The sequence below is a fragment of the Malaclemys terrapin genome, chromosome 4 (assembly GCF_027887155.1).
Source record: "Malaclemys terrapin pileata isolate rMalTer1 chromosome 4, rMalTer1.hap1, whole genome shotgun sequence".
NCBI lineage: Eukaryota > Metazoa > Chordata > Testudines > Emydidae > Malaclemys > Malaclemys terrapin.
In genome coordinates this window covers 121,719,836-121,741,419 of record NC_071508.1, presented here as the reverse complement: position 1 = coordinate 121,741,419, position 21,584 = coordinate 121,719,836, and the positions used below count along the sequence as shown (strand labels likewise).

At 41.5% G+C, this 21,584-nt stretch overlaps 1 protein-coding gene across 1 annotated transcript; it reads right to left on the bottom strand.

Annotated features, from left to right (window-relative positions):
- Window positions 1-652: 652 nt before the first annotated feature.
- Window positions 653-19,506, bottom strand: PSMC1 (proteasome 26S subunit, ATPase 1). The gene is made up of 11 exons (XM_054026377.1): window positions 19,407-19,506; window positions 17,368-17,421; window positions 16,121-16,217; window positions 12,864-12,988; window positions 11,924-12,109; window positions 11,530-11,658; window positions 10,787-10,883; window positions 9,315-9,504; window positions 6,807-6,958; window positions 3,853-4,007; window positions 653-969 (listed from the first exon to the last, which is right to left on the bottom strand). Exons 1-11 carry the CDS (start codon window positions 19,407-19,409, stop codon window positions 835-837), a joined length of 1,323 nt encoding a protein of 440 aa, XP_053882352.1. The 5' UTR covers window positions 19,410-19,506; the 3' UTR covers window positions 653-834.
- Window positions 19,507-21,584: the final 2,078 nt, after the last annotated feature.

Below are 21,584 nucleotides of genomic sequence, written 5' to 3'. Positions count from 1 at the left end.
AATAACAATTGTGTTATCTTAGCAACACTTGTATTTAAAACTCTGTTTTAAATATGAACACCAGCTTTTAAAACTTATCCAAAACATCAGCGTATGGACTAATTTTATTATTTTGTTGCGTTTAACTTCATGAATGTGACCTTTTCAAAAGGCTGTTTTAACTGACATAACCTAGAGACTGTCTTTTTCTAAGGTGTCCTTAATGAAAAGTTTTGGTCAGCTGTGATTCTGACAAACAGGGTCTGAATTATTAAAAAAAAACAAAAACAGAACTCCTAACCATTTTTATAACTGCCTGGGTACTATTATTGAAATATCCTATAAAAAATACCATCGTTACTGGACTAGGTGTAATTGTTAATCTTGTAGTAAGCCTAAATCTAGTTAACACAAAAGTATAGGAGATTCATTTAGGATGTATAGACAGAAGAGGTACTATATAACTGACAAATCCAATTCAGAGAAATTTTATAATGAAGTTGCTCACAGTAGTTAGTAAGTTATGAGACTGAACAGTGGCTGCAGGTCTTATTTTCTGAAATGGCTATATAAGCCAATAGCTTGATGAAAAAATTCATCAAGCCACTAATAGGTAACTAGGCAATTTAATACATATGGCTGAAGTGTTGATAAAGACATTCAATTAAAAAAATCTTTCTGAAACAAATGTTTTATTTAGAAATAAGTATTTTATAGACTTACAACTAAACACAGTCCATCCATCATGCTTGGAGAGGCTAAGACATTATGCTCTATTGATGAGGCCTGTGAAACATCTGTTGCCATTTCGTGTATTTTGAAAATGAGAAGAGTCCCTCTGTGGACATAGTTAATCTAAAGATAAAGCCCCTCTGGGGTGCCTTCTTGTTTCTTATAGAGAACATTCTCTTTTGATTTTTTGAAGTCTTCATTAGTTACTTTCATTCTGCGTTCTCTCAAAGCCATCAAACCAGCTTCTGTGCAAATTGCCTACGAAAGAGAAAAGCTGATATTAATTGCTAGCTATAGACAACTCAAACCACACATGCATTACTGTGACACACAGTTTTCAAATATTTTCTAGATGCCAGTGCAAACAGAACAGTGGCAAAACCATGCTAATCATTATGTGCCATATTAAGTAATGAAGCTAACAAGACTGGAACTCAAGTGTCTACACCTGTATTTAACAAATAATTCTGTTTCCGATCCACGCAGTGCTTGCAGGCCAACAGGAAATCAACAGATACATTTAGCACAGTCCATAACTGTACCTCTTTGATCTACAACAATCTAGTAAAGTGAGGCTGCCAGTGTGTGAACTTATCAGCTAAGCAGAACTTTAAAATGGGTCTCTCTAGAGGTGAAATTACAAGGAGCCAGAACTCCTAGTCTCAGCTCTACAACTGACCTTCTGTATGGCTTTAGACAAGTTACACTATCTCCATGTAAAATTTCTCTCATCTACAACTTGGGTACAGCAGCTTCACCAAGCCTGTAACTGTGACCTCCTTCAAAAGCCTTAGATGAATAGTATTGTAGCTAAGGACTACTAACCAACCCCAAGACAGTGGCTCCTCCAGATAGGATATGAAATATTGGGTTAGATTCACAAAGCCAGCATGCTGCCCACCTAGTTATCCCCTGCGTTAGCCAATGGGAGATGCTATGTACTAAGCTTCCCTACCCTCAGAGTTCAGTGTCTCCAATGATTTTGCGAGAAGAGGCACTCCTTGAAAACTTTCAGCCCAGTAGTTAGGGTACTCACCTGTAATGTAAGAGACTCTGCTTCAAGTACCCCCTCTGCCTGAGGGGGAAAAAGAGTGCCCTAACCACTGAGCTATGAGAAGTCTGATGTGGGGCACACTCAATCACTCCTGTTGAAGTTGTTCCACTGGATAAATTATCTAAAAATAATCATTGAAGGAAGAGGACTGGTCCAATGACTCATTTATCCATATTGGAACAGCTTCAACAGGAGAGACGGAAGAAGCCCTACATCAGAATATGCTTTGGGCTAAGAGTTATGAAGGATGGTCCCCAGAAAGCTCTTGTGGGAGCTTGTCTAAGGTGACCTAATCCACTAGGCAAGCTCTGAGCATGCCTACTGGCATGTGCCCACAGACAAGTTAGGTGGAGGAATGCCTATTTTCCCACAGTTAGTACATCACATAAAATGAGGCTGCACTGTGGATACACAGAGGCAGAAACTGAGCAGGGGTTTTGTGACTCCATTAGGTCCTGATTCTGGGATTTAGGGAACTATGTCCCTTTGTGACTCTAGCCCCTTAGACTTTAATTTCTACTCAACCAATGCTAACATTTGCATTTTCAGCATTTAGAAAAACATGCTCCTCAGCCATTAGAAATGGTGTGGTAAGTAGAGTTTTGGTAAATGAAGAGGTTTTTATGGCACTAGGGTATTTGTTGACACCCAAATGCAGGAGATTGTTGATGTTTAAAAAAAAAAAAAAAAAATGGAGACGCTAGAGAGTGGCACTGATGGTCCCCGCTCATGCAGTGATACTCAGACGGAGGCTTGGCAGCTGCAAGTGACTCTTTCATGTGTCTCCTGCAGCTCTTTGTAGCACATAGTGTTTTAATATGATTTTAGTTACAGTAACTCCTCACTTAACGTTGTAATTAGGTTCCTGAAAAATGCAACTTTAAGCAAAACAATGTTAAGCAAATCCAATTTCCCCATAAGAATGAATGTTAGGGTCCAGGGAAATTTTTTTTCACCAGACAAGACTATATACACACACACACACACAAAGTTTTAAACAAACAACTTAATAGTGGTAAACAGTGATGATGATGGTGAAACTTGGTTGAGGTGGAGGAGTCAGAGGGTGGGATATTTCCCAGGGAATGCCTTACTGCTAAATGATGAACTAGCAATTGGCTGAGCCCTCAAGGGTTAACTCTCACACTCTACAAGGCAGCAGGAATGGAGGAGGGGAGACAGCATCACAAACATAGACACGCACCGTGTGTGAGAGAGAGAGAGATGCGTATTTCCCCTTTAAGTACACTGACCCTACTCTTAAGTACACTGCCTTGTTAATTAGATCAGCTTGCTGAGACCGCAGCTGCTGCCAACAAGCTCCTTCCATCGTGTGTCCCCCCGCTCTATGGAAGATGGGGTGCAGCAGGGGGAGGGACACATCCTGACAGCCTCCCTCTTCCTCCCCGCACAGCAAGCAGGAGTCTCAGGGAGCAGCTCCAAGGCAGAGGGCAGGAGCAGCACATGGCAGTGAGGGGAGGAACTGCCAGCAACTGATAACCTGCTGGGCAGCTGCTGTGCAGGGAAGCTGATAGGAAGGCTGCTGGTCCACCCTGGTTCCAAGCCTGCAATGGGCTGCTCTTCCTGCAAGCGGTGGACAAAGCAGGAGACTGCCAAACGACATTAGAAGGGAGCATTACAGAACTTTAAACGAGCATGTTCCCTAATTAATCAGCAATGTAACAACATTAACCAGGACAACTTTAAGTGAGGAGTTACTGTACTAACCAATCAGGATGCTTTTACTATGTTGTTATAGTTGCTAAAATCAATATTTGGTCAGTCATTTTGCTGTAAGAATACATACATATAGTAAATGAACAATGAATTCACACTATTGTGGCTCTTTTGGGTGATGGTGATTGCCAATTTGCCTTCTGCACCACTGAGGCCTGAGTATCACTGCTCTAATCAATGCTAAAGGAGAGAAAACAGTAAAAGCTTTGAAGGTCAGTTTGACTGTCTTACAGTAGTAGAGGAAGGGGACTGCTTATTTGGATCATAGCATAAGGTCTTAATTCACCCCAGATATTACACATTTATCATAACTGATGTTTACAAACTTAGTCAGCACTAGTGCACCTTACCTTAATATCTGCGCCAGACAGATCATCTTTAGCCATAATAAGCTCATCTAAAGTTACATCATCTGCCAAAGTCATCCTGCTTGTGTGGATCTGAAAGATGCGCTTCTTGGTCTTTTCATCTGGTAAGGGGAACTCAATTTTCCTATCAATACGCCCTGTGTGTAGGAAAGACATTTAAGTGATTCTCGATTGAAAGCAGTGGAGTTTGAAGTGCTCTGTCCCCTGAAGAAGTACAGAATGAGCTGTCACTGTTTCCCCCACATTGGCAGAGGTGTGGAGGCAATGTCCCACAGCCATATTCTGGAAGAAAAACTGAGGTCAGAAGGTAGGTGAGGCTCCATGCTCATGAGAATATGAACAAGCTGTGACCGTTTTATTAATGTTTATGCAGTGTTGCACTGTAGGGTCTGTGTGCAAGACAAAATAGACAGTCACTGTCCCATAATGTTTAAATGAAATAGGGAGAGAACTACTACTGGCCTAGTCATATTTAAATAGAGGAACATAAGAATTGACAAACTGGATCAGAGGGAAGTCCATCTAGTCCATTATCTTGTCTCAAATAGTGACCAGCTTCAGTGGAAAAGTGTAAACCTCACAGATGTGGGGTAGCTTCCTTCTTACTTCCCAAACACTTAGAATCTCTTGTTGGCTGTTTTTACAACTTTACAGTATAGTATCTGTGCCCAGCTCAAGTTTTGTTGCTGCTCAGCTTTTATATCTGATTTTTAATATTTTTCCAGGCAAGAAACCCACCTAAGGACTGAACCCTATAGATCTTTAAAAATAAACATCATCATCCAGCCCAATCTTCTCCATTCCCTATTAAATTCCAACCAAACAGGACACTCCTGCATTATAGCCTGAAGGTTGCCACATCCAGGCTCTGGCAAAGGAAGGAAAGCAAGTTCAATAAGTAAAAACTTGTCACAGAGAACATCCTGGCACTCGCCCTTTCCTATTTAAAACAGGTACCTGCTAACATGAGTGAGGCTTAAAGCTTTTAATGCTTAGACTTCTATTTTTCAAACTGGAGTTCCTTTGTATACAAGTATTCTAAGTAACCTTAAAGTTCACCAGCTTTATCTGTGAATTAAATACAAGTGATCAAAAACAAGCACTTCACATTGTGTTTGCACTGAATTAAGTGCTTGGATAGTTTTACCTTTATTAAAGAGCAGCATACTCCAGAGCAGACAGAATGGTAGGTGCCAGGTTTATACTCAGAGGAAAAAAATAAAATCAGCCCAGAAATTCTGGTACTGGTATTTAATACTGGTGTTCTGTTTTTCGATAGTCTAGAAGCACATTTTCCATTCAGCTAAGAGGAAGGATAGCAATTAGGACAGACATCCTGCATGAACGTGGGCTAGATTTACAAAGGAATTTAGGTGTGGTGAGGTTAAGCATCATCACACCTACCCTTTCAGCACCTAGAAAAATCACTGGGATTCTCAAAGTCTGAAATAGGTGCCTTAGAATGGGATTCACAAAAGCCAACATGCTAGGCTGCTCCTCATCAATGGGTGATGCCAAGGCAAGTGGTCTGTCCTCATCCCCACCCCTCTGAGTTCAGCACCTAAATCTGGGCCGCAGGGAGGCACCTCCCACTGCTTGAGACTCTCAGTGCAAATCTTCTCTTAGCAGTGGGTGCCTATGCCATTTTGCAAGGAGCTGGGGGTGCCAGGACCTCTCTTATAACTTTTAGCCCAGTGGATACTCGCATGGGCTGTGGAAGACCCCTGGTTCAAGTCCCCACTTTGCCTGAGGGGAAGAAAGGATTCAAACAGGGATCTGCCACCTCGCAGGTGAGTGCCCAACCATTGGACTATGAGAGAATCTGATGTGGGCCTCCCTCATTCGCTCCTACTGTAGCTGTTGCACTGTGGATAAATAAACAAGAAAAAGTCATTAGAGCAGGGGGACTGTATACTGGGTCTCCCATGGCCCAAATGAGTGCTTGAACACCCATTATAGAGTCATTCTTATGCTTGTTCTCTCTCTAGACTAGTGACTAATCATTTATTCATGGTGGAACAACCTCAAGAGGTGAGACAGAGGGAACCGCACAGACTATTTCATAACCTACTGGTGGCAGATCCCTGTTTGAATCCCTTCACACTTACTTGGAGGAGCAACTTGAAGTGGGGGGTGAGGGGGGTCTCCTGCATAAGTAGCCTAGCCCCTGGGCTAAAAGGTAAGAGGGACGTCTTCCTCTCTCCAGCACTTCCCCAGTACTTTGGGTGGGCTCACCTATGGAAGCCTGATCTGGTAGGTGAGCTCTGAGCCGCGCACCAGATCAGGTCCCACAGGCAAGTTAGGCAGAGGAACACCTCTCTTTCTATTTTATACATTGCTCTGGGGGCTTAGGCATCTGGACGTCTAGAGGAAGGCTACTGCATTGCACATGAGTACATGCAAAAATATAGGCATGTAGGGAACTTTTACTGTGAAAACTTAGGTGCCTACAGCATTCTGGGGCAGCTGAACAAGGCTTTTGTTAACCCCATTGTGACCTGATTTGGGGATTTAGGTACCTGAAATGTCAGTTAAGCACCTAAGTCCTTTTGTGAATGACTAGTCCTTAGTCATTCTGCGTCAGCTCCCCATCTGTAAAATGGGGATGATATCACTTCCCTGCCTCACAGCAGGATACATTTAAAATAATTTTCATATTCTTCCTTGGGATTAACTATACATAATGCATTTATAATGCTATTTCTCCTGTAACTGAAAACTATCCTTTTTCTCCATGCACATACATCATGATTCATATTTTACATCCTGTTCAGAAGGACTGACTTTTTATACTCCTAAATCAATATTCCTTCTAAGCCATAAAACGATTATGGAGAGTCTCAAACAATGTTCTATAAAGAAAGGCAGAAATGAAATTCAGTACCTGGCACAAGAAGCTTTTTGGAGTAAATGTGACTTAATAAAAAGTCTCTTACCTGGCCTGATTAATGCTGGATCCAATGTTTCTATTCTGTTTGTGGCCATGATAACTTTCACATCCCCACGGGAATCAAACCCATCTAATTGGTTCAGCAACTCCAGCATCGTACGCTGGATCTCTCTTTCACCACCAGAATTTGAGTCATATCTTTGAGAATGGGCAAGAGAAAGAAATATAACTAAACTAAACCCTGTACAAAAAATACTTTTCTTTACCAATAATAAAATGATCAGCATATCAGAAATAAATGCTCTGACACTCTACCAATGATTATAAACAGCTTTTTTCGTCAGAGCTTAAAACACCCAGGTTATATAGGAATGTAAATATGCCCTCAAATACAAAAGCTTTCACAATAGGTCAGTTTATATACCACCTGGGTCCAATAAGGTAAGCAGAAGACAGAGAAACAGCCTTCAAAAGAGACACCCAACTTTAAAGTCACATTTCTGACTGAAAATGTTGGCTCTTCTGCAGTTACAAGTATACCTCTACCCCCATATAACGCTGTCCCTGGGAGCCAAAAAATCTTACCACGCTATAGGTGAAACCGTGTTATATCGAACTTGCTTTGATCTGCTGGAGTGCGCGCAACCCCCGCATTATATCCGAATTCGTGTTATATCGGGGTAGAGGTGTAACACTAAACTGAAAGATGAGCAAATATTCTTTTATTTTTCCAGTGTTTACTTTGTGCATCAGTGTGCATAGTTAGTTTGTCCCTTAATGAAAAGGCCCTTATAAATAGGGAAGCAGAAAAATCCTCAATTTTTTTAACAGGAATTTTTAAAAAATTGTAAACATACTATTTAGAAGGGTGCGTTCTCAGAAACTGATTAATTAATTCATTTCCAGTTTTTCATATATGCACAGATTTTATGGTCAGAAAGTATTACAATAATCTAGTCTGACCTTTGCATAGAAAAAGCCACAGAATTTCACATGATTCCAATATCTAGTCCAGTAATTTCAGGTTGAACCAGAGCCCTATATTTATCTAATCCCCTCCTAACAAATCCCTCCCTATTTTTTTAAATCTAAGAACTAACATGACATTTACAAACAATCATTCTGCTGGTATATAATGCCCCTTACATTTTCCAGTCTTGTCTATTTACACTGTAAAATTTTGGGGGCAGAGACTGGGACTAGCACAATGGGGCCTGATGCTTGATTGGTCCCCTAGGTAGTACCATAATAAAAAATTAGAACATACAGTTTAGAAACACATCCAGTCTTGATGTAAAGATTGAGTGATGAATGTATCACATTCCTTGGTAAGCTATTCCAATGATTAATTACCCTCAATGTTAAAAATGTGTGTCACTTCCAATTTGACCATTGCTGACTTTAGCTTCCAGCTGTTAGGACTTGACAGCATCCCTCTAACAATCTCTTTGCCTGTGCTGATTCAAGTCAGACCTGCAGTGTGTTTTACTGAAACAGTTTGGTTTTTGTTTTTTTTTAAACCGAAGTATGAAAATGGCACCTCCAGACATCCCAAAATGTGCAAATATATACTGCTATTTCCAACACTTTGATTTTTAGGGTGATAATGGGCTGCTTTAAGGACACCTTAAGCTGTGAAGTGCGTCAGTCCCAATTAAACCTTGCTCCATCTTTAAAACAGCACAGCCTGGATGCAAGCTGACATTAGTTCAGAGTGACATAATGGCTCACTCACATGGATCAATTTTATTAACTTCTGCTGTGGACAGCATAACAATTAAATGCTATAAAAGTTATGGAAAGTTATTGAGCATGGATTTTTACCATGCTACACCCAAACAATGTTATTTTAAACTTATCTACAGCCCTACATACCTACATAGCAGAATGTATAGACAAGCATCTACAGATTTATATAAATAATAACAATAGAAAAATAAGTTAAAGTAATCAAATGTCGTACTCAGCTAATGTTAGAGGCATGAAGAATTTATTTGTTAAACAAGCCATCTCTTTCTGCCTAAAGCAATCCATCATTACTCTAGCTATACTGTTAGGTTCTACTACACTAGCAGCTAACTTTTGGCATATCTTATAACAAAAAATGTCTTGAGATAATTTTTTTGAGAATTTTGTAGTAACTACTTCAAATTTTACTTGTCAACAAATGGAAGTGTTGTTCACATTAAAAATCATTTAAGCCAGTGGTTCTCAAACTTTTGTACTGGTGACCCCTTTCACATAGCAAGCCTCTGAGTGCGACCCCCCCCTTACCATTAAATACACTTTTAAATATATTTAATACCATTATAAATGCTGGCGGTAAAGCAGGGTTTGGGGCTGGAGGCTGAGAGCTCATGACCCCCATGTAATAAACTCGCGACCCCTGGAGGGGTCCCGACTGCCAGTTTGAGAGCCCCTGATTTAACCTACCAAAATGGCAATGACGAAAGGAGAAATTCAACACAAACGGAAATGTTTCAGATAACTTCCCTATTGTTCTTGACAAAATTATTATTATATTCAGTGTGGAAGTGTGAATGCAATACACTACCTCTTTGTACCAATGGCATCTATTTCATCAATAAAGACGATTGATGGAGCATGCTCCTCAGCTACGCGGAACAATTCACGGACAAGTTTTGGACCATCACCTAGGTACTTCTGTATAAGCTCGGAGCCAACAACTCTCAGAAAGGTTGCTGAGGTCTGGTTTGCCACTGCTTTGGCTAGTAAGGTTTTACCTATTATCAATTGTAAAGAAACACTGCAGTGAGTTTGCAGTAACAATTATTAACTTTAAGAAAAAAGATGCATGAAATACAGAACAGTGCTGATATACCAAGTCTAATTATATTAAAATTACAACTCAATGACTAAGACATTGCAATGCTGAGCATCACAGCGCTAAACTTTTAGGTGCCTAGAAAAATCACAGAAACAACACTGCGATCCTCAATGATTGAGGTAGGCACACAGGCTTCCTATACAATGAATGGGGAGGGTTAGGAGCCTTAGAACATGATCCACAAAAGTCAACGTTCTAGGCAGCTCTCCACCTAAGCTAGACAATGATGGGTGTATCCTGGAGATAGGCACCTACCTCTGCTTAATGATCCATGAAAGAAGACCCGCCTCTTTGTGTCAAAAGGCTTAGGTGGCTTAAGGCATTTCTTGCGGGACATGACAGGTGCAAAGCTACCATACCCGAGCCTCCCACATCCCAGGGGAGCGTTGTAACCATTGCAATGCAGAGTCAGTCTCTCTCTCTGGCCCAATGACTATTTAAGTATTTATCAACAGTGGATTAGTCATTGGGCCAGTGAGAAACAGAGTGAGAATGACTCTGAGCCCAGGGGTTAAGGCATCCACCTGGGAGATGGGAGATCAAGGGTCCAGTCCCCATGCTCTAATGACTCAAGTATTTATCCACAACTTCAACCAGAGAAACTGAGGAAGCCCCACATCAGAATATTCCACAGCTCAGTGATTGGAGCACTCTCCTGAGAAGTGGGAGACCCCTATTCAAATCCTTTCTCCAGCAGATGGGGAAATTGAACCTGGGTCTCTGACACCCCAGGTGAGTGCTCTAACCACTGGCTAAAGTTATAAGGTGGGCACCTCCTCCTCCTCCGGGAAGACTCTGAACAGGGCCTAATCCAGGAGGTGGCCTCTGAACATGCCCACCAGAATGGTCTGGCTACACATGTGACTTAGGTGGATGACACCTATCTTCCCCCAGTTTGTGAACTGCTCTAGGGCTTATGCAGGAGATAAGCTTCGGAACACCGTTAGGGAGGCAGTAGCGTGCACGCCCAGAGGCAAAAACTCAAGCGCTGAGGGAACTTTTACCCTGAAGACTCAGGCCCTAACCTCATCCAGCAGCTATGGGGTGCAGCAGGAGTTTTGTGAATCGCAGTGGAGCCAGAATTGGGACTTAGGTGCCTAAGTATCTTTGTGGATCTGCACTTAATACTTTAAATGAGATTAATTGAGCATACTTAAAGTTACTGTTATGTAGGATACCTGTGCCAGGTGGGCCATAAAGAATTACTCCTTTGGGAGGCTTTATACCCATCTCTTCATAATACTCAGGATGGGTGAGAGGAAGCTCCACAGACTCCTATAACATAAGAACAAGTATTAAAGTATTTTACAAATATTGACTAATTAATCCGCACAACAGTCACATGAAGTAATTGAGTATTACTGTCTCCATTTTAGAAATGAAAACATTAAGGCTGAATGAGTGCACAGCCAAAGGCCACATAGCAAGTCAATGTCAGAGCTTAATTTAGAATTCAGGAATTCATGGCTCCTAATCCTGTGTACAGAGCACTAGAGGACGCCTCTATAATCTGAGGATTATTCAACAAGAGAAATCTGGTTTCCTCAATGTGTTAATTATCAATTATTAAGGCCAACATTTTCACTAGTGTTTAAGGGTGACTCAAGGTGGGCACCCAAAAAGGTACCTATTTCAGAGGGAAGGAAATCAGCACTTTCTGAAAATCACGTCTCTTTAAAGTGAGGCAAAATAGGACTCCCAAAATCACTAGTCACTTTTGAAAATCTTGATATAATTGTAAAAGACTGCTAAGGCTGAGGATTTAAAATGTACAAAATCCCAGAAAGCTCAGTGCTGTCTTGGGTTCCACAGCAATTGTGACAATTCATGCACAAGTTTTGGACCATCATCTAGGTAACTTCCTGATAACAGATGCTTAAAAGTTTTCTTATTAATTAGATAAATTACTAAATATAAATACCTTAATTTCTTGAATCTGGTTGTCAAGGCCACCAATGTCAGCGTAAGTCTCCTGAGGGGCCTTCTCCACTTTCATCACTGTAACTAAAGGATCTGTGTCATCCATCAGGACTCCTATCACAGCATGAACCTAGTCCAAGTGGTATACCAATACCAAACATAAGTAAAATAGCATGCATTTTACTGAAGAATGATCCTAAAGATAAAACACAAAACTACCCAGGAATCCAAGATTAAATGTACTGTACATTCACACAGCGACATGAAACACACAAAGCACTTATTCTTGGATCTTGCACTATGGTACTCTTATAACAGATCCAAAAACAAAGGCTAGTTCAAAAGGATATTGGAACTTGCACACCACTCCATCTTCATATTGTGAAACAACTTACCTTATGATTGAGCAAAACAGAGCAGCCTGGTTCTAGAAGATCTTTGTCCACAAAAGACAAAATACTGACATAGTGCTCAGATCCCACTGATGTAGACACTATAGCGTGATTATCATCAATAATCTCCTCCAGGGTACCTACAGACATTGGGGTTCCTCTCAGATCATCGACCTTTGATCTCTCTTCCTGCAAGAAACAAACAAGCAAAAGCAAAGAACTAAACACAGAAAAAAAAAAAAAATAGCTTCGGCAAAACATGTATTGTACTGCTTTAAACATATATACTAAAGTAAGAACTACTGCCCGTGTGAGGAAAAAAATGGAAATTCATTACCCAGTTCTTTTGACAACTATTTGGAAAAAAAAAAAAAAAAAAAGTCCTTTCTACTTCTTGTGATGCGGTATAGATCCCACAGTCCCTGAGGAATGTAGCTTCCACAGCAGAGGAGGATAGGAGCTCTCTTTTTGGGGCAGCTAAGAAGCTAAATCACTTGTTTAATCTCATGTTGCTTTATGCCTCTGTAGCTTACCCTATAAGAATGTGTATGTGTCTAGTGCATTCCTTCCCTTCTCTGCTGGCTGGCCACCTTGGAGAGTTCCACCTTCAGAGACCCACTAAACAAAAACACATGCCCCACCTATAATAAACTGTATTGAAACTCAACCCACTAGTCCAGTCCCCAATATTCCTGAAAGTAGACTCCTCCACCTTCTGTTCTTCAACTAGGGAGCCGCTCGGTAAGGAGACTGTACCATCTATGCTTTATTAAATACAATTAAAATAAATATTAAATATTTAATCTGTTTTTATAAATTTCAGTCACTTTATTTCCAGGTCTTGTGCATTAACTAGTTTACATTGTTTACAATTTTACTTCTAAAGATCTAGGTTAGTAGTATCTCAGTTTTAATAAGAGTGTAATAATTTCCTCAGACTTACCTCTTGCTTTTCTTCTAAAGGTTTCATCTGTTCCTGATTTCTGATAAATTCTTCCTCCATAAGTAGGTAATCTTTAATTCTCTCTAATTTCAGCAATTTGAGTCTGCATTGTGTGTGAGGTGTCACTGTAATGAAAGAAGTCGAATCACTGTATATCTGACTCCCATTTAGATACGGTATAAGCTATTCAATAATTCATTGCAAGAAACTGCTGGCCTAATCCTTATTAACAGGCCAGTCTGAATCATTACCCAAAGGCCTGTAAACTAAGAAATCCACCAGCAAATCTTTTCAAGATACTAGTTATTTAAATGAAAGTTTCTAATCGGATTTTCTTCCAAATGTCATAATTACCTTCTACCACAACAGTCTCTGGGGTGATGGCTTTAGGTGTGTTTCTCTATAAATCTACCCAACCACTACCAGGGTTTTCAATGGCACATTAGTAGATGAGTCAATACTTCCAGAATCTAACAAGGTAAGAGTGCATCAAGCAGAGGTAGGCACTGCAAACTAAGATTATGCTCTGGCAGCCATAGCCACTACCATGCTAATACCTCACCACAAAAAAGCTCCAGTGGCCTAGAATATGGATGTAATTTCCCAGTGGGGTTTCCAGCCATCAGGCAGCATAGTAAAGCAATACTTTATTCAACTTTAAAGACAGTGGAGCATAAGAACGGCCATACTGGGCCAGACCAATGGTCCATCTAGCCCAGTATCCTGTCTTTTGACAGTGGCCAATGTCAGGTGCTTCAGAGGGAATGAACAGAACAGGCAATCATAGAGAGATCCATCCCCTATTGTCTATTCCCAGCTTCTGGAATTCAGACACTAAGGACACCCAGAGCATTGGGTTGTATCCCTGACCATCTTGGCTAATAGATTCCATGAACTTATTTCTTTTTTAAACCCTGTTATAGTTTTGACCTTCACAACCTCTCCTGGCAATGAATTCCACAGCTTGACTGTGTGTTGTGTGAAGTAGTAGCTTCTTTTGTTTGTGTTAAACCTGCTGCCTAATAATTTCATTGGGTGATACCTGGTTCTTATGTTATATGAAGGAATACGTAATACTTCCTTATTAATTTTCTCTACACCACTCACATTTTTACAGACCTTTATCATACCCCACTTAGTCATCTCTTTTCCAAGATGAAAAGTCCCAGGCTTTTTAATCTCTTCTCATATGGAAGTTGTTTCCTACCCCTAATCATTTTTGCTGCCCTTCTCTGTACCTTTTCCAATTTTAATATATATATTTTTGAGATGAGGCAACCAGAACTTCATGCAGTATTTAAGGTGTGAGCGTACCATGGATTTATATAGTGTCATGATGATATTTTCTGTCTTCTTATCTATCCCTTTCTTAATGGTTCCTAACATTCTGACAGCTTTTTTGATTGCCGTTGCATATTGAGCAGAAGAGCAAAAGGAGAAAAATGTTCACAGAAGAATCACTAAGACACCCCGGAACAAAAACCACAGTGGTAGAAATAAATTAACCACAGTAAAGAAAAGGTTACTTTAAACTAACAAAGCAACTGACTATTAGCTAATCAAAAAGTACAGCCCTTAAACAGAGCAAGTTCAATAGAACAGCTGCAATACATCTTAAACGCCCAAACCCTGGAAAACCCAATTCTAGAGAGTTTAATGTTTTTCTCCTTTCTCCTCCTTCCCCTTTTACTAAAAGTCAGCTGGAATAGCATTACTAAATGCACAATTTCACCATTGTTTATAAACAAAATCAGGAACCACAGTTTCCTTTTTCCCTTGTCCTGCCTCATATGTTAGACATATCTACAGTATTCAGTCCGGATTCTGAATGATCCTTCCAGACCCCCAGTGCTTCACCTGATGGAGAACTTAAAGAAAACAAAAATGCCAGCCACAATCTCACAGCAAAAGGCTCAGTTCAGGAGGAATTTTTTACAGGTCTTCCTTGAACTGATGTTTTATCCACTGTCATAGATACACCTGTGCAAAGCACAGTATACACATGAGTTATAGAAGTACTGCACAATTTATACCAGTGCAGCTTATTCCAGCTACAACAAATTGCGTGGAATCAGAGTAAATCCTGTTTGCTCTATTGCTTGCACCAGCATGCTACACCAGTGGTTGAAAACTTAGTATAGAAAAGGCCATAGATACAAAGCAAATTCACATGTCCTACTCACAGCTAAAGTTTCACACAATAAGTGCTAAAACAAGAGCTCTCCCCCTTAACAGCCTTCTAAATCCAGAAAGGGCCTCTGGAAAAAAAAATAAAAAATAGCCTCATAGCCCACAACCACCTCATTCCACTCCTCAATTTCATTTAGTTTCATTCTGCAAGTTTCATTTGGGAATGTGAAGAGAATTACAACAGCAGCAAACATACTCATAGACTTTAAGGTCAGAAGGGACCATTATGATCATCTAGTCTGACCTCCTGCACAACGCAGGCCACAGAATCTCACCTACCCACTCCTGTAACAAACCCCTAACCTATAACAAACTCCTAACCTCACGTAACAGAGCAAATCTAATTGCAAAAATCTAATTGTTAATGACTGTGAGCAAGCACCTTAACCACAACATTGCATAATTTAATACTGTATCCCTGTTCAGATCCTCTGCAACAGTTAAAAAAACACCTGATAGACAAATGGACAGTAGTATACCATGTATCTGTGTCACTGTTCTACTACTGGACAGAATACGTAACCCATTCAAACATATGTGTGCATTTTACAGAGAATAAATCCTACTGGTCCTGCACAAGGACAATGTTTCACAGTTTACGGATAATTCAGGTGAATAAAAGACTTATTTTTGTTGTTTATACAGACAGAAGAGACTCTCAACATCACTTCTCCCAGCTCCTAAATGCACAGGAGGGTCAGTCACTCTTTTGCTTATTCCAATCCTACTCCAACTATATTATTCACAGGATCTTCCCCACTTTTGACCTCATTAAGAAAAAAAATTGGGTGCCCTATAGAGCATTCGTCAGAAAAAATATTAAGAATTACTGAGATAATCTCTAATAACCTTAACCAAGCAATAGGGAAATTATTTCTAATAAAATCTTTACAGTGTTACCTTTGGTTTTACAATTTAGTCATTTGAGATTTAGGCCTAATCCTGCAGTATGATCTGTGGAAGCAGACCGCTATATGCCCTTGTGGAGCTTGTTGCAGGATCAGAACCCTAGATCCCACAATATTATAAGAGCCTTGTGAGATTGTAGGAGAAATAAACATACTTACCCAGTGGGAGTTTGCTGGCTGCATCTGGTCCCTTTGTTTTCTTCTTCTTTTTCCCCACTCTAGTTGGAACTGGAGGTTCATATTTCTTCTTCTTATCCTTTTAAACCAAATCAGACAAGCACAAAACAAAAATCAGAATAGATATCACAAGAACAAGCCACAGAAATCCATCACAGTGCCAAGCTGAAAAATAACTCAATTTGAAAGTGAATTACAATGCAAAGATGTACTGGGTTTGTGCCTTTTACTCCTCCTTGATGATGTATAATATATAAAGAGGGAGGCTTTAAAAAAAACTAATTATTTTCCTGCTTACTTTATACATTAGATATATCAGATCTTGAGTTGCCTCTTTCAGATGAAGGACTTTGCCAGTTTTTGGAAAACTAGGAATCTGATGTCACAGGAGGCTGAAACCTGAACTGTAAATCTTCGAGGCCTCTAAAGTGAGGCTTAAGGGAGAGAGGAGGTTGACTCTCAAGCCTAGTCTACACTAGAGAATCACACTACTGCTCTCTGCACTGGTGTGATGGTGTAAGTTGCAGCAAGGCAAAGTGTTTACACTAGCCATCCTATGTCACACAGCGCACAGCTTCCACACGCAGAACAGAACACTTTGCTCTGTTGCAGCAGCACTGCACTGTGGAGACTTATCCCAGTGTTATTTTACAACATAAAGGAGCAGTCAGGTTTTGCAGTTTGTTTACTTTGCAGTTTAATCTACATCCAAATATATTAAATTCGGTTGTTAATTTGTATATTTATAAGATTGCCTGCATAAACAGAATTCTAGCTCAGAAGGACTCATTTTTCTTCCTAAGCCACAAGAAAGAAAGCCATATTAGTTGGATTTTTAAAAATGCACTTGCAGCTGATGTGCACAGGTGCTGACTCGGTACTCACAAATCAGGTATCTGCCTGCAGATTTTGAAAAGTCAACTCCTTTGTGACCAAGAGCTATTTTTATTTCACTTTTTGTAAGTAGGATATTACTGCCATGTAATTTTTAGTGCCTCTTGTACAGTTTACAGAGCAAGCCATTTTCTGAGTAAACCATGTGAGTTCTTCTACAACATGCATATGAAAGAGATATTTGGGGAGGCTAGGCAATATAAGCAATGGGCAAATTTTAGGCAGTTTTGAGTACATGGAACAAAAGATTATTTAAAAATCCATTGCTGAAAACTTTGGAATTAGTCATGCAGTTTACCCTATTAAAAAAGGGCAATTGATTTTTCATTATTTACCTTGTCATCCTTCTTGCCACCCCCAGGACCATGTCCACCACTTTGACTTTGACCCTAAAGGAAAACAAAGATGACACCCAAATGAAAGCAAGCAAGCTATTTGTATCTGGAATATTAAGAATCTTGCAAGAATCTTGCAAAAAGAATATGCAATTAGATACATTTTAATAAGGCTAAACAAACTGCTGGTAAATCCTAGAATAAATCAATCTTCTCAAGCAGGAGAGTTAGTGAAGGGATTTGAAGAGTGGAGCAATATGGACTGACCAAAGGGCTATGTTTTGGACTGATACAGCATTGCACTAGCTTGGTGCATAATGGTTAAATCTCCTTCCTTTGAAGCATAAAGTATTGGCCACAGTTGAACTAGATATGCCAGGAAGATGGCAATCCCTGTTTCCAAGGCCTGTAAATTATTTCCTTGTCAATAATACAACTCATCACATAAAGCTAGTGTACTCATCTGTACTAAATCAAGGATTGGTATTAAAGCTAGTGAAAAGAATGTACTATCAATAAGGTTAAGATTTTGTCACATGTATTTTTGGTAAAACTCAGGCACAGGTTTAAATTGCCTGTGACCTGTCCCTGACTTTTACTAAAAATAACTGTAACAAAATGGGGCTGACTGGGGGAGGACTGAAGCCCAAACTCAGGGGGAGGTGCATGAGATCCCGAGCCCCAGCCCCACTGCCACGGTGGGGGAATCCAGCACCTGCTGCTCATGGCAGCTGAGAGCTGCAAGGGTCCCCCCAGTGCCCATGGCTCCTGCAAACCGCTGCCCGTGGCAGCTCAGAGCTGCAGGGCTCCATGGCGGCTGCCAGCTCCAGCCCACCATCCCAGGGCTGGAAAACATCACAGAGGTCTCAGAAAGTCACAGAATCCATGACATAATCTTACCCTTCACTATCAGACATGGGTGTTCACTGGGCAAACTGTGTTATTAAGTCCACAGGTTTTTATATGACTTTTCACATTGTTAATGAGTTAGACTATAAAATGGGTTAGCTTTTGCTAATCAGTTAAGGCAATGAAACAATAAAGCTGTGTATTTTAATTGTAGGCTTAATACACTATTGTCAGCTCTTGAGATTCTAGGTGTTTTTACTCAAAGCGCTAGCTACTAGAGTCGTGTGATTATGTGAGCATCTCAGCTGCCATTACGAAAAAACCAAACAGGTTTCTCAACCTTGTGGTTGTGAAAACTGAAAATGTGACCCAAGTATTGTCCAAACACTCAAACATTAAAAAGGAGATAAAACGACCCAAAATTGTATTTTAAAAATCTCAAGAATGTTAAGGTACTTGTGGTTTTTGAACACTTCGTGTTGGCAATACCCTACACAGCACCCCACGATGTGAGCACTTTGAGATCTACTGATGAAAAACATTATGTCAAAATTAGGTATTTTTATTATTTAAACGAAGATTAACAAACCAATTGTGGGTGTGGGAAAGGGGACAGGACCCGGCCCCAGCCCCAGTTTGTTTTTTTCCCCGTTTTGCTAAATACCAGACAGGCAGGCCTACAGAAGAGAAATCTTTTCAGTCTCCTCATGGGGTACCGGATAAGACGTGAGACTGTTAACATGGGTGGCAGCTTTGCCATTTCCACCCTCCTTTGTTTCGCCTGTGCCTTGTAGCAGCGGGGATCTGCCCCCTTCGCTGGCCGGCGGCGCAGGACGAGGGGCTGTGCCTGAGGGGGACCGGCCCCTTCTGGACAGGGCTCGGGGGGACGCTCCCTTCCGGGAGATGATTTTACGGCTTAGAAATAAATTGCCTCCCGAAATCGGTAAATACCCCCCCCACGTCGTTCCTCCTCCCCCCACTCCTGCCCGCTCCCCTCGCTCCGGGGCCGGCGGGGCACAGGCCTCAGCGGGGGATGGGCGATGACTCCGCATAAGCCGGGCCGGCGGGGGAAGGAGCCGGGCCCTACAAGCAGGGAGCCCAGCCCCTCTCCATATCCCCCCGTCCCTCGGTCTCCTGACTGCAGCCCCCCGGTTACCGGTGACGGAGACACGGGCCCGGTGCTCACTCACCATCCTGCACCCACCAACGGGAGCTCCGCGGCGTATGGGGGCCGAGAAGGCACAGACAGAGACAAGAGGCGGGGCCGCTACGGAGCCCAGGAAGGGCCAAGCGCGGCCGCGAAGAGAGCGAGGGGGCGGAGCCTGAGCGTGGGGAGGAAGGAAGGAAATGGATGGGGCGTGGAGAGCAAGAAGCCGCTGCCCAACCCTGGGGACGGGGGACGGGTTGGGGCAGCGCGCGGGGTCACGTGACGCTGGACGGGTGGCGGGTTGGGGAGCGGAGAGCTGCTGGGCGCGCGGCGGGGGCTGTTCTGAGCTCGTGGGGGGGCGTAAGGCAGGTTCGCGGAGCTGGCAGCGGCAGCAGGGGCTGTGTCAGTGGGGAGACGCTTCGAGGCTAGTGCCCATGGCAGAGCAGTCCCTGCTGTCACGTGGGGCCTCTTCCTGCAGCTGCTTCTTGTCTGAGTGAAACTCCCTGTTCTTTCCTGAAGGGATGTTCCTGACCTATTTGGGTCCCTTTGCATTAGGCCTGCTTTCCGTGGTATTTCCCACTTCCACCCAGTTTACTATCATCTTCTTTGGATTTCACGGACATCCATAGAATTAAAAATCACTCACCCGGATTCCCACTCTGAAAGTGCTGCTTGTCTTGTCTCACCCACACCCGAGTCTAAGAAAAATGTCGAACCAACCTAAAAAAACACTAATTCTTGATATGATTAAATATTGTAATAATACACCCCATTCTCTTCTAAGAAACTAGGCAGAAGCTAAAGTTTAACCAGCTGTTCTAAAAAACCTTTATAGATTGTTCTCCTTTATCTCATCTCTAAGTATTTCAGATCATTCCATGCTGGGAAGAACAAATTTTTATTCCTGTTAGAATTCTGCAACAGTACTATGGCTCCAAATGCAACAGTGTCAAATGGATGGATCTTGGATCTTTCTGATGACAGCTATACACAAGGAAAACTGTAGAGGGCTCTGTATAATTAAAGTTCACCATGATAAAGAGCTAGTAGGAACCAAATTCAGGCTTGGCGCAAACAGGCATAATTCTTTTGACCATGATAGAGTTTGGTTTGGTTACAGCAGGGCTAATTCACCATAACTTGGGGGAGAGGGATAGCTCAGTGGTTTGAGCATTGGCCTGCTAAACCCAGGGTTGTAAATTCAGTCCTTGAGGAGGCCACTAAGGGATCTGGGGCAAAATCAGTACTTGGTCCTGCTAGTGAAGGCAGGGGGCTGGACTCAATGACCTTTCAAGGTCCCTTCCAGTTCTAGGAGATGGGATATCTCCGTTAATTTAATTTAAATTTAACTTTCAAAAACAACAAACTCCTCAAACCCCTGTTGTAATAATTGGGCCTACAAATTTACCCTAATTGAGTTTTATTGTAAGAAGTGAGTAGAGTGACTAGACAGTAAGTGTGAAAAATCAGGATGGGGGCGGATGGGGGATAATAGGTGAAAAATCAGGATGGGGGATAATAGGTGCCTATATAAGACAAAGCCCTGAATATCGGGACTGTCCCAATAAAATCGGGACATCTGGTCACCCTAGAAGTGAGTGAAAGTTCATAAAGTGTTACAATAACCTATAACAATAAATTTTAATAGGAAAAAGTGCAAAAGGGAGACAGACTAAATTAATCCAAACAAAAAGGCCTACTAATATAGTTCAAAGACTTTTAAAACCATGCCTGGTAAACTAGAAAAGTTTGGGACTGGAACTCAATGAATCAAAATGTATGTGTTGGAAATGAGGCCTGATTGATTAACAAAATAATGAGGGGATGGGCTATTCTGCCCATCACTTCCTTTTAGGTGCTTTTTAAAAAAAACGGGGGTGGGAGGTGACCTGACAACAGCAGCTATCTGCGAGGTGGATCAGAAAGCACAAACTTCATCATCATAGCTGCTATCCACAGTGTCTCCTGGGACCTGGGATCCACAATTATAACATTGGGCCTGCATTGTCCTGATCCTGAAAGATGTCCTGATGAAGCTGGGCCAAGAGAGAGACCCAGATGACATCACCACCTCCACTGGCTCCAGCTGAATCCTAAACTCCACCTGGGATGTGAGACTTTAGTGCCTGCTATACCTCCCTCCCCCATCTGTCCTTTTTCTTCCCCAGCTTATTTCTTCTCCTTCTTATCCCTCTCCTTTTGCCTTCTGTCTAATAAAAGG

Bases quoted from the DNA above. Each gene is read 5' to 3' on its own strand.
- PSMC1 (XM_054026377.1), bottom strand. The intron at 16,218-17,367 runs GTAAATAATGAA...TTGGTTTAAAAG, and splicing joins GTGGCAAGAAGGATGACAAG to GATAAGAAGAAGAAATATGA. The intron at 9,505-10,786 runs GTATCCTACATA...AATTGATAATAG, and splicing joins TTATGGCCCACCTGGCACAG to GTAAAACCTTACTAGCCAAA.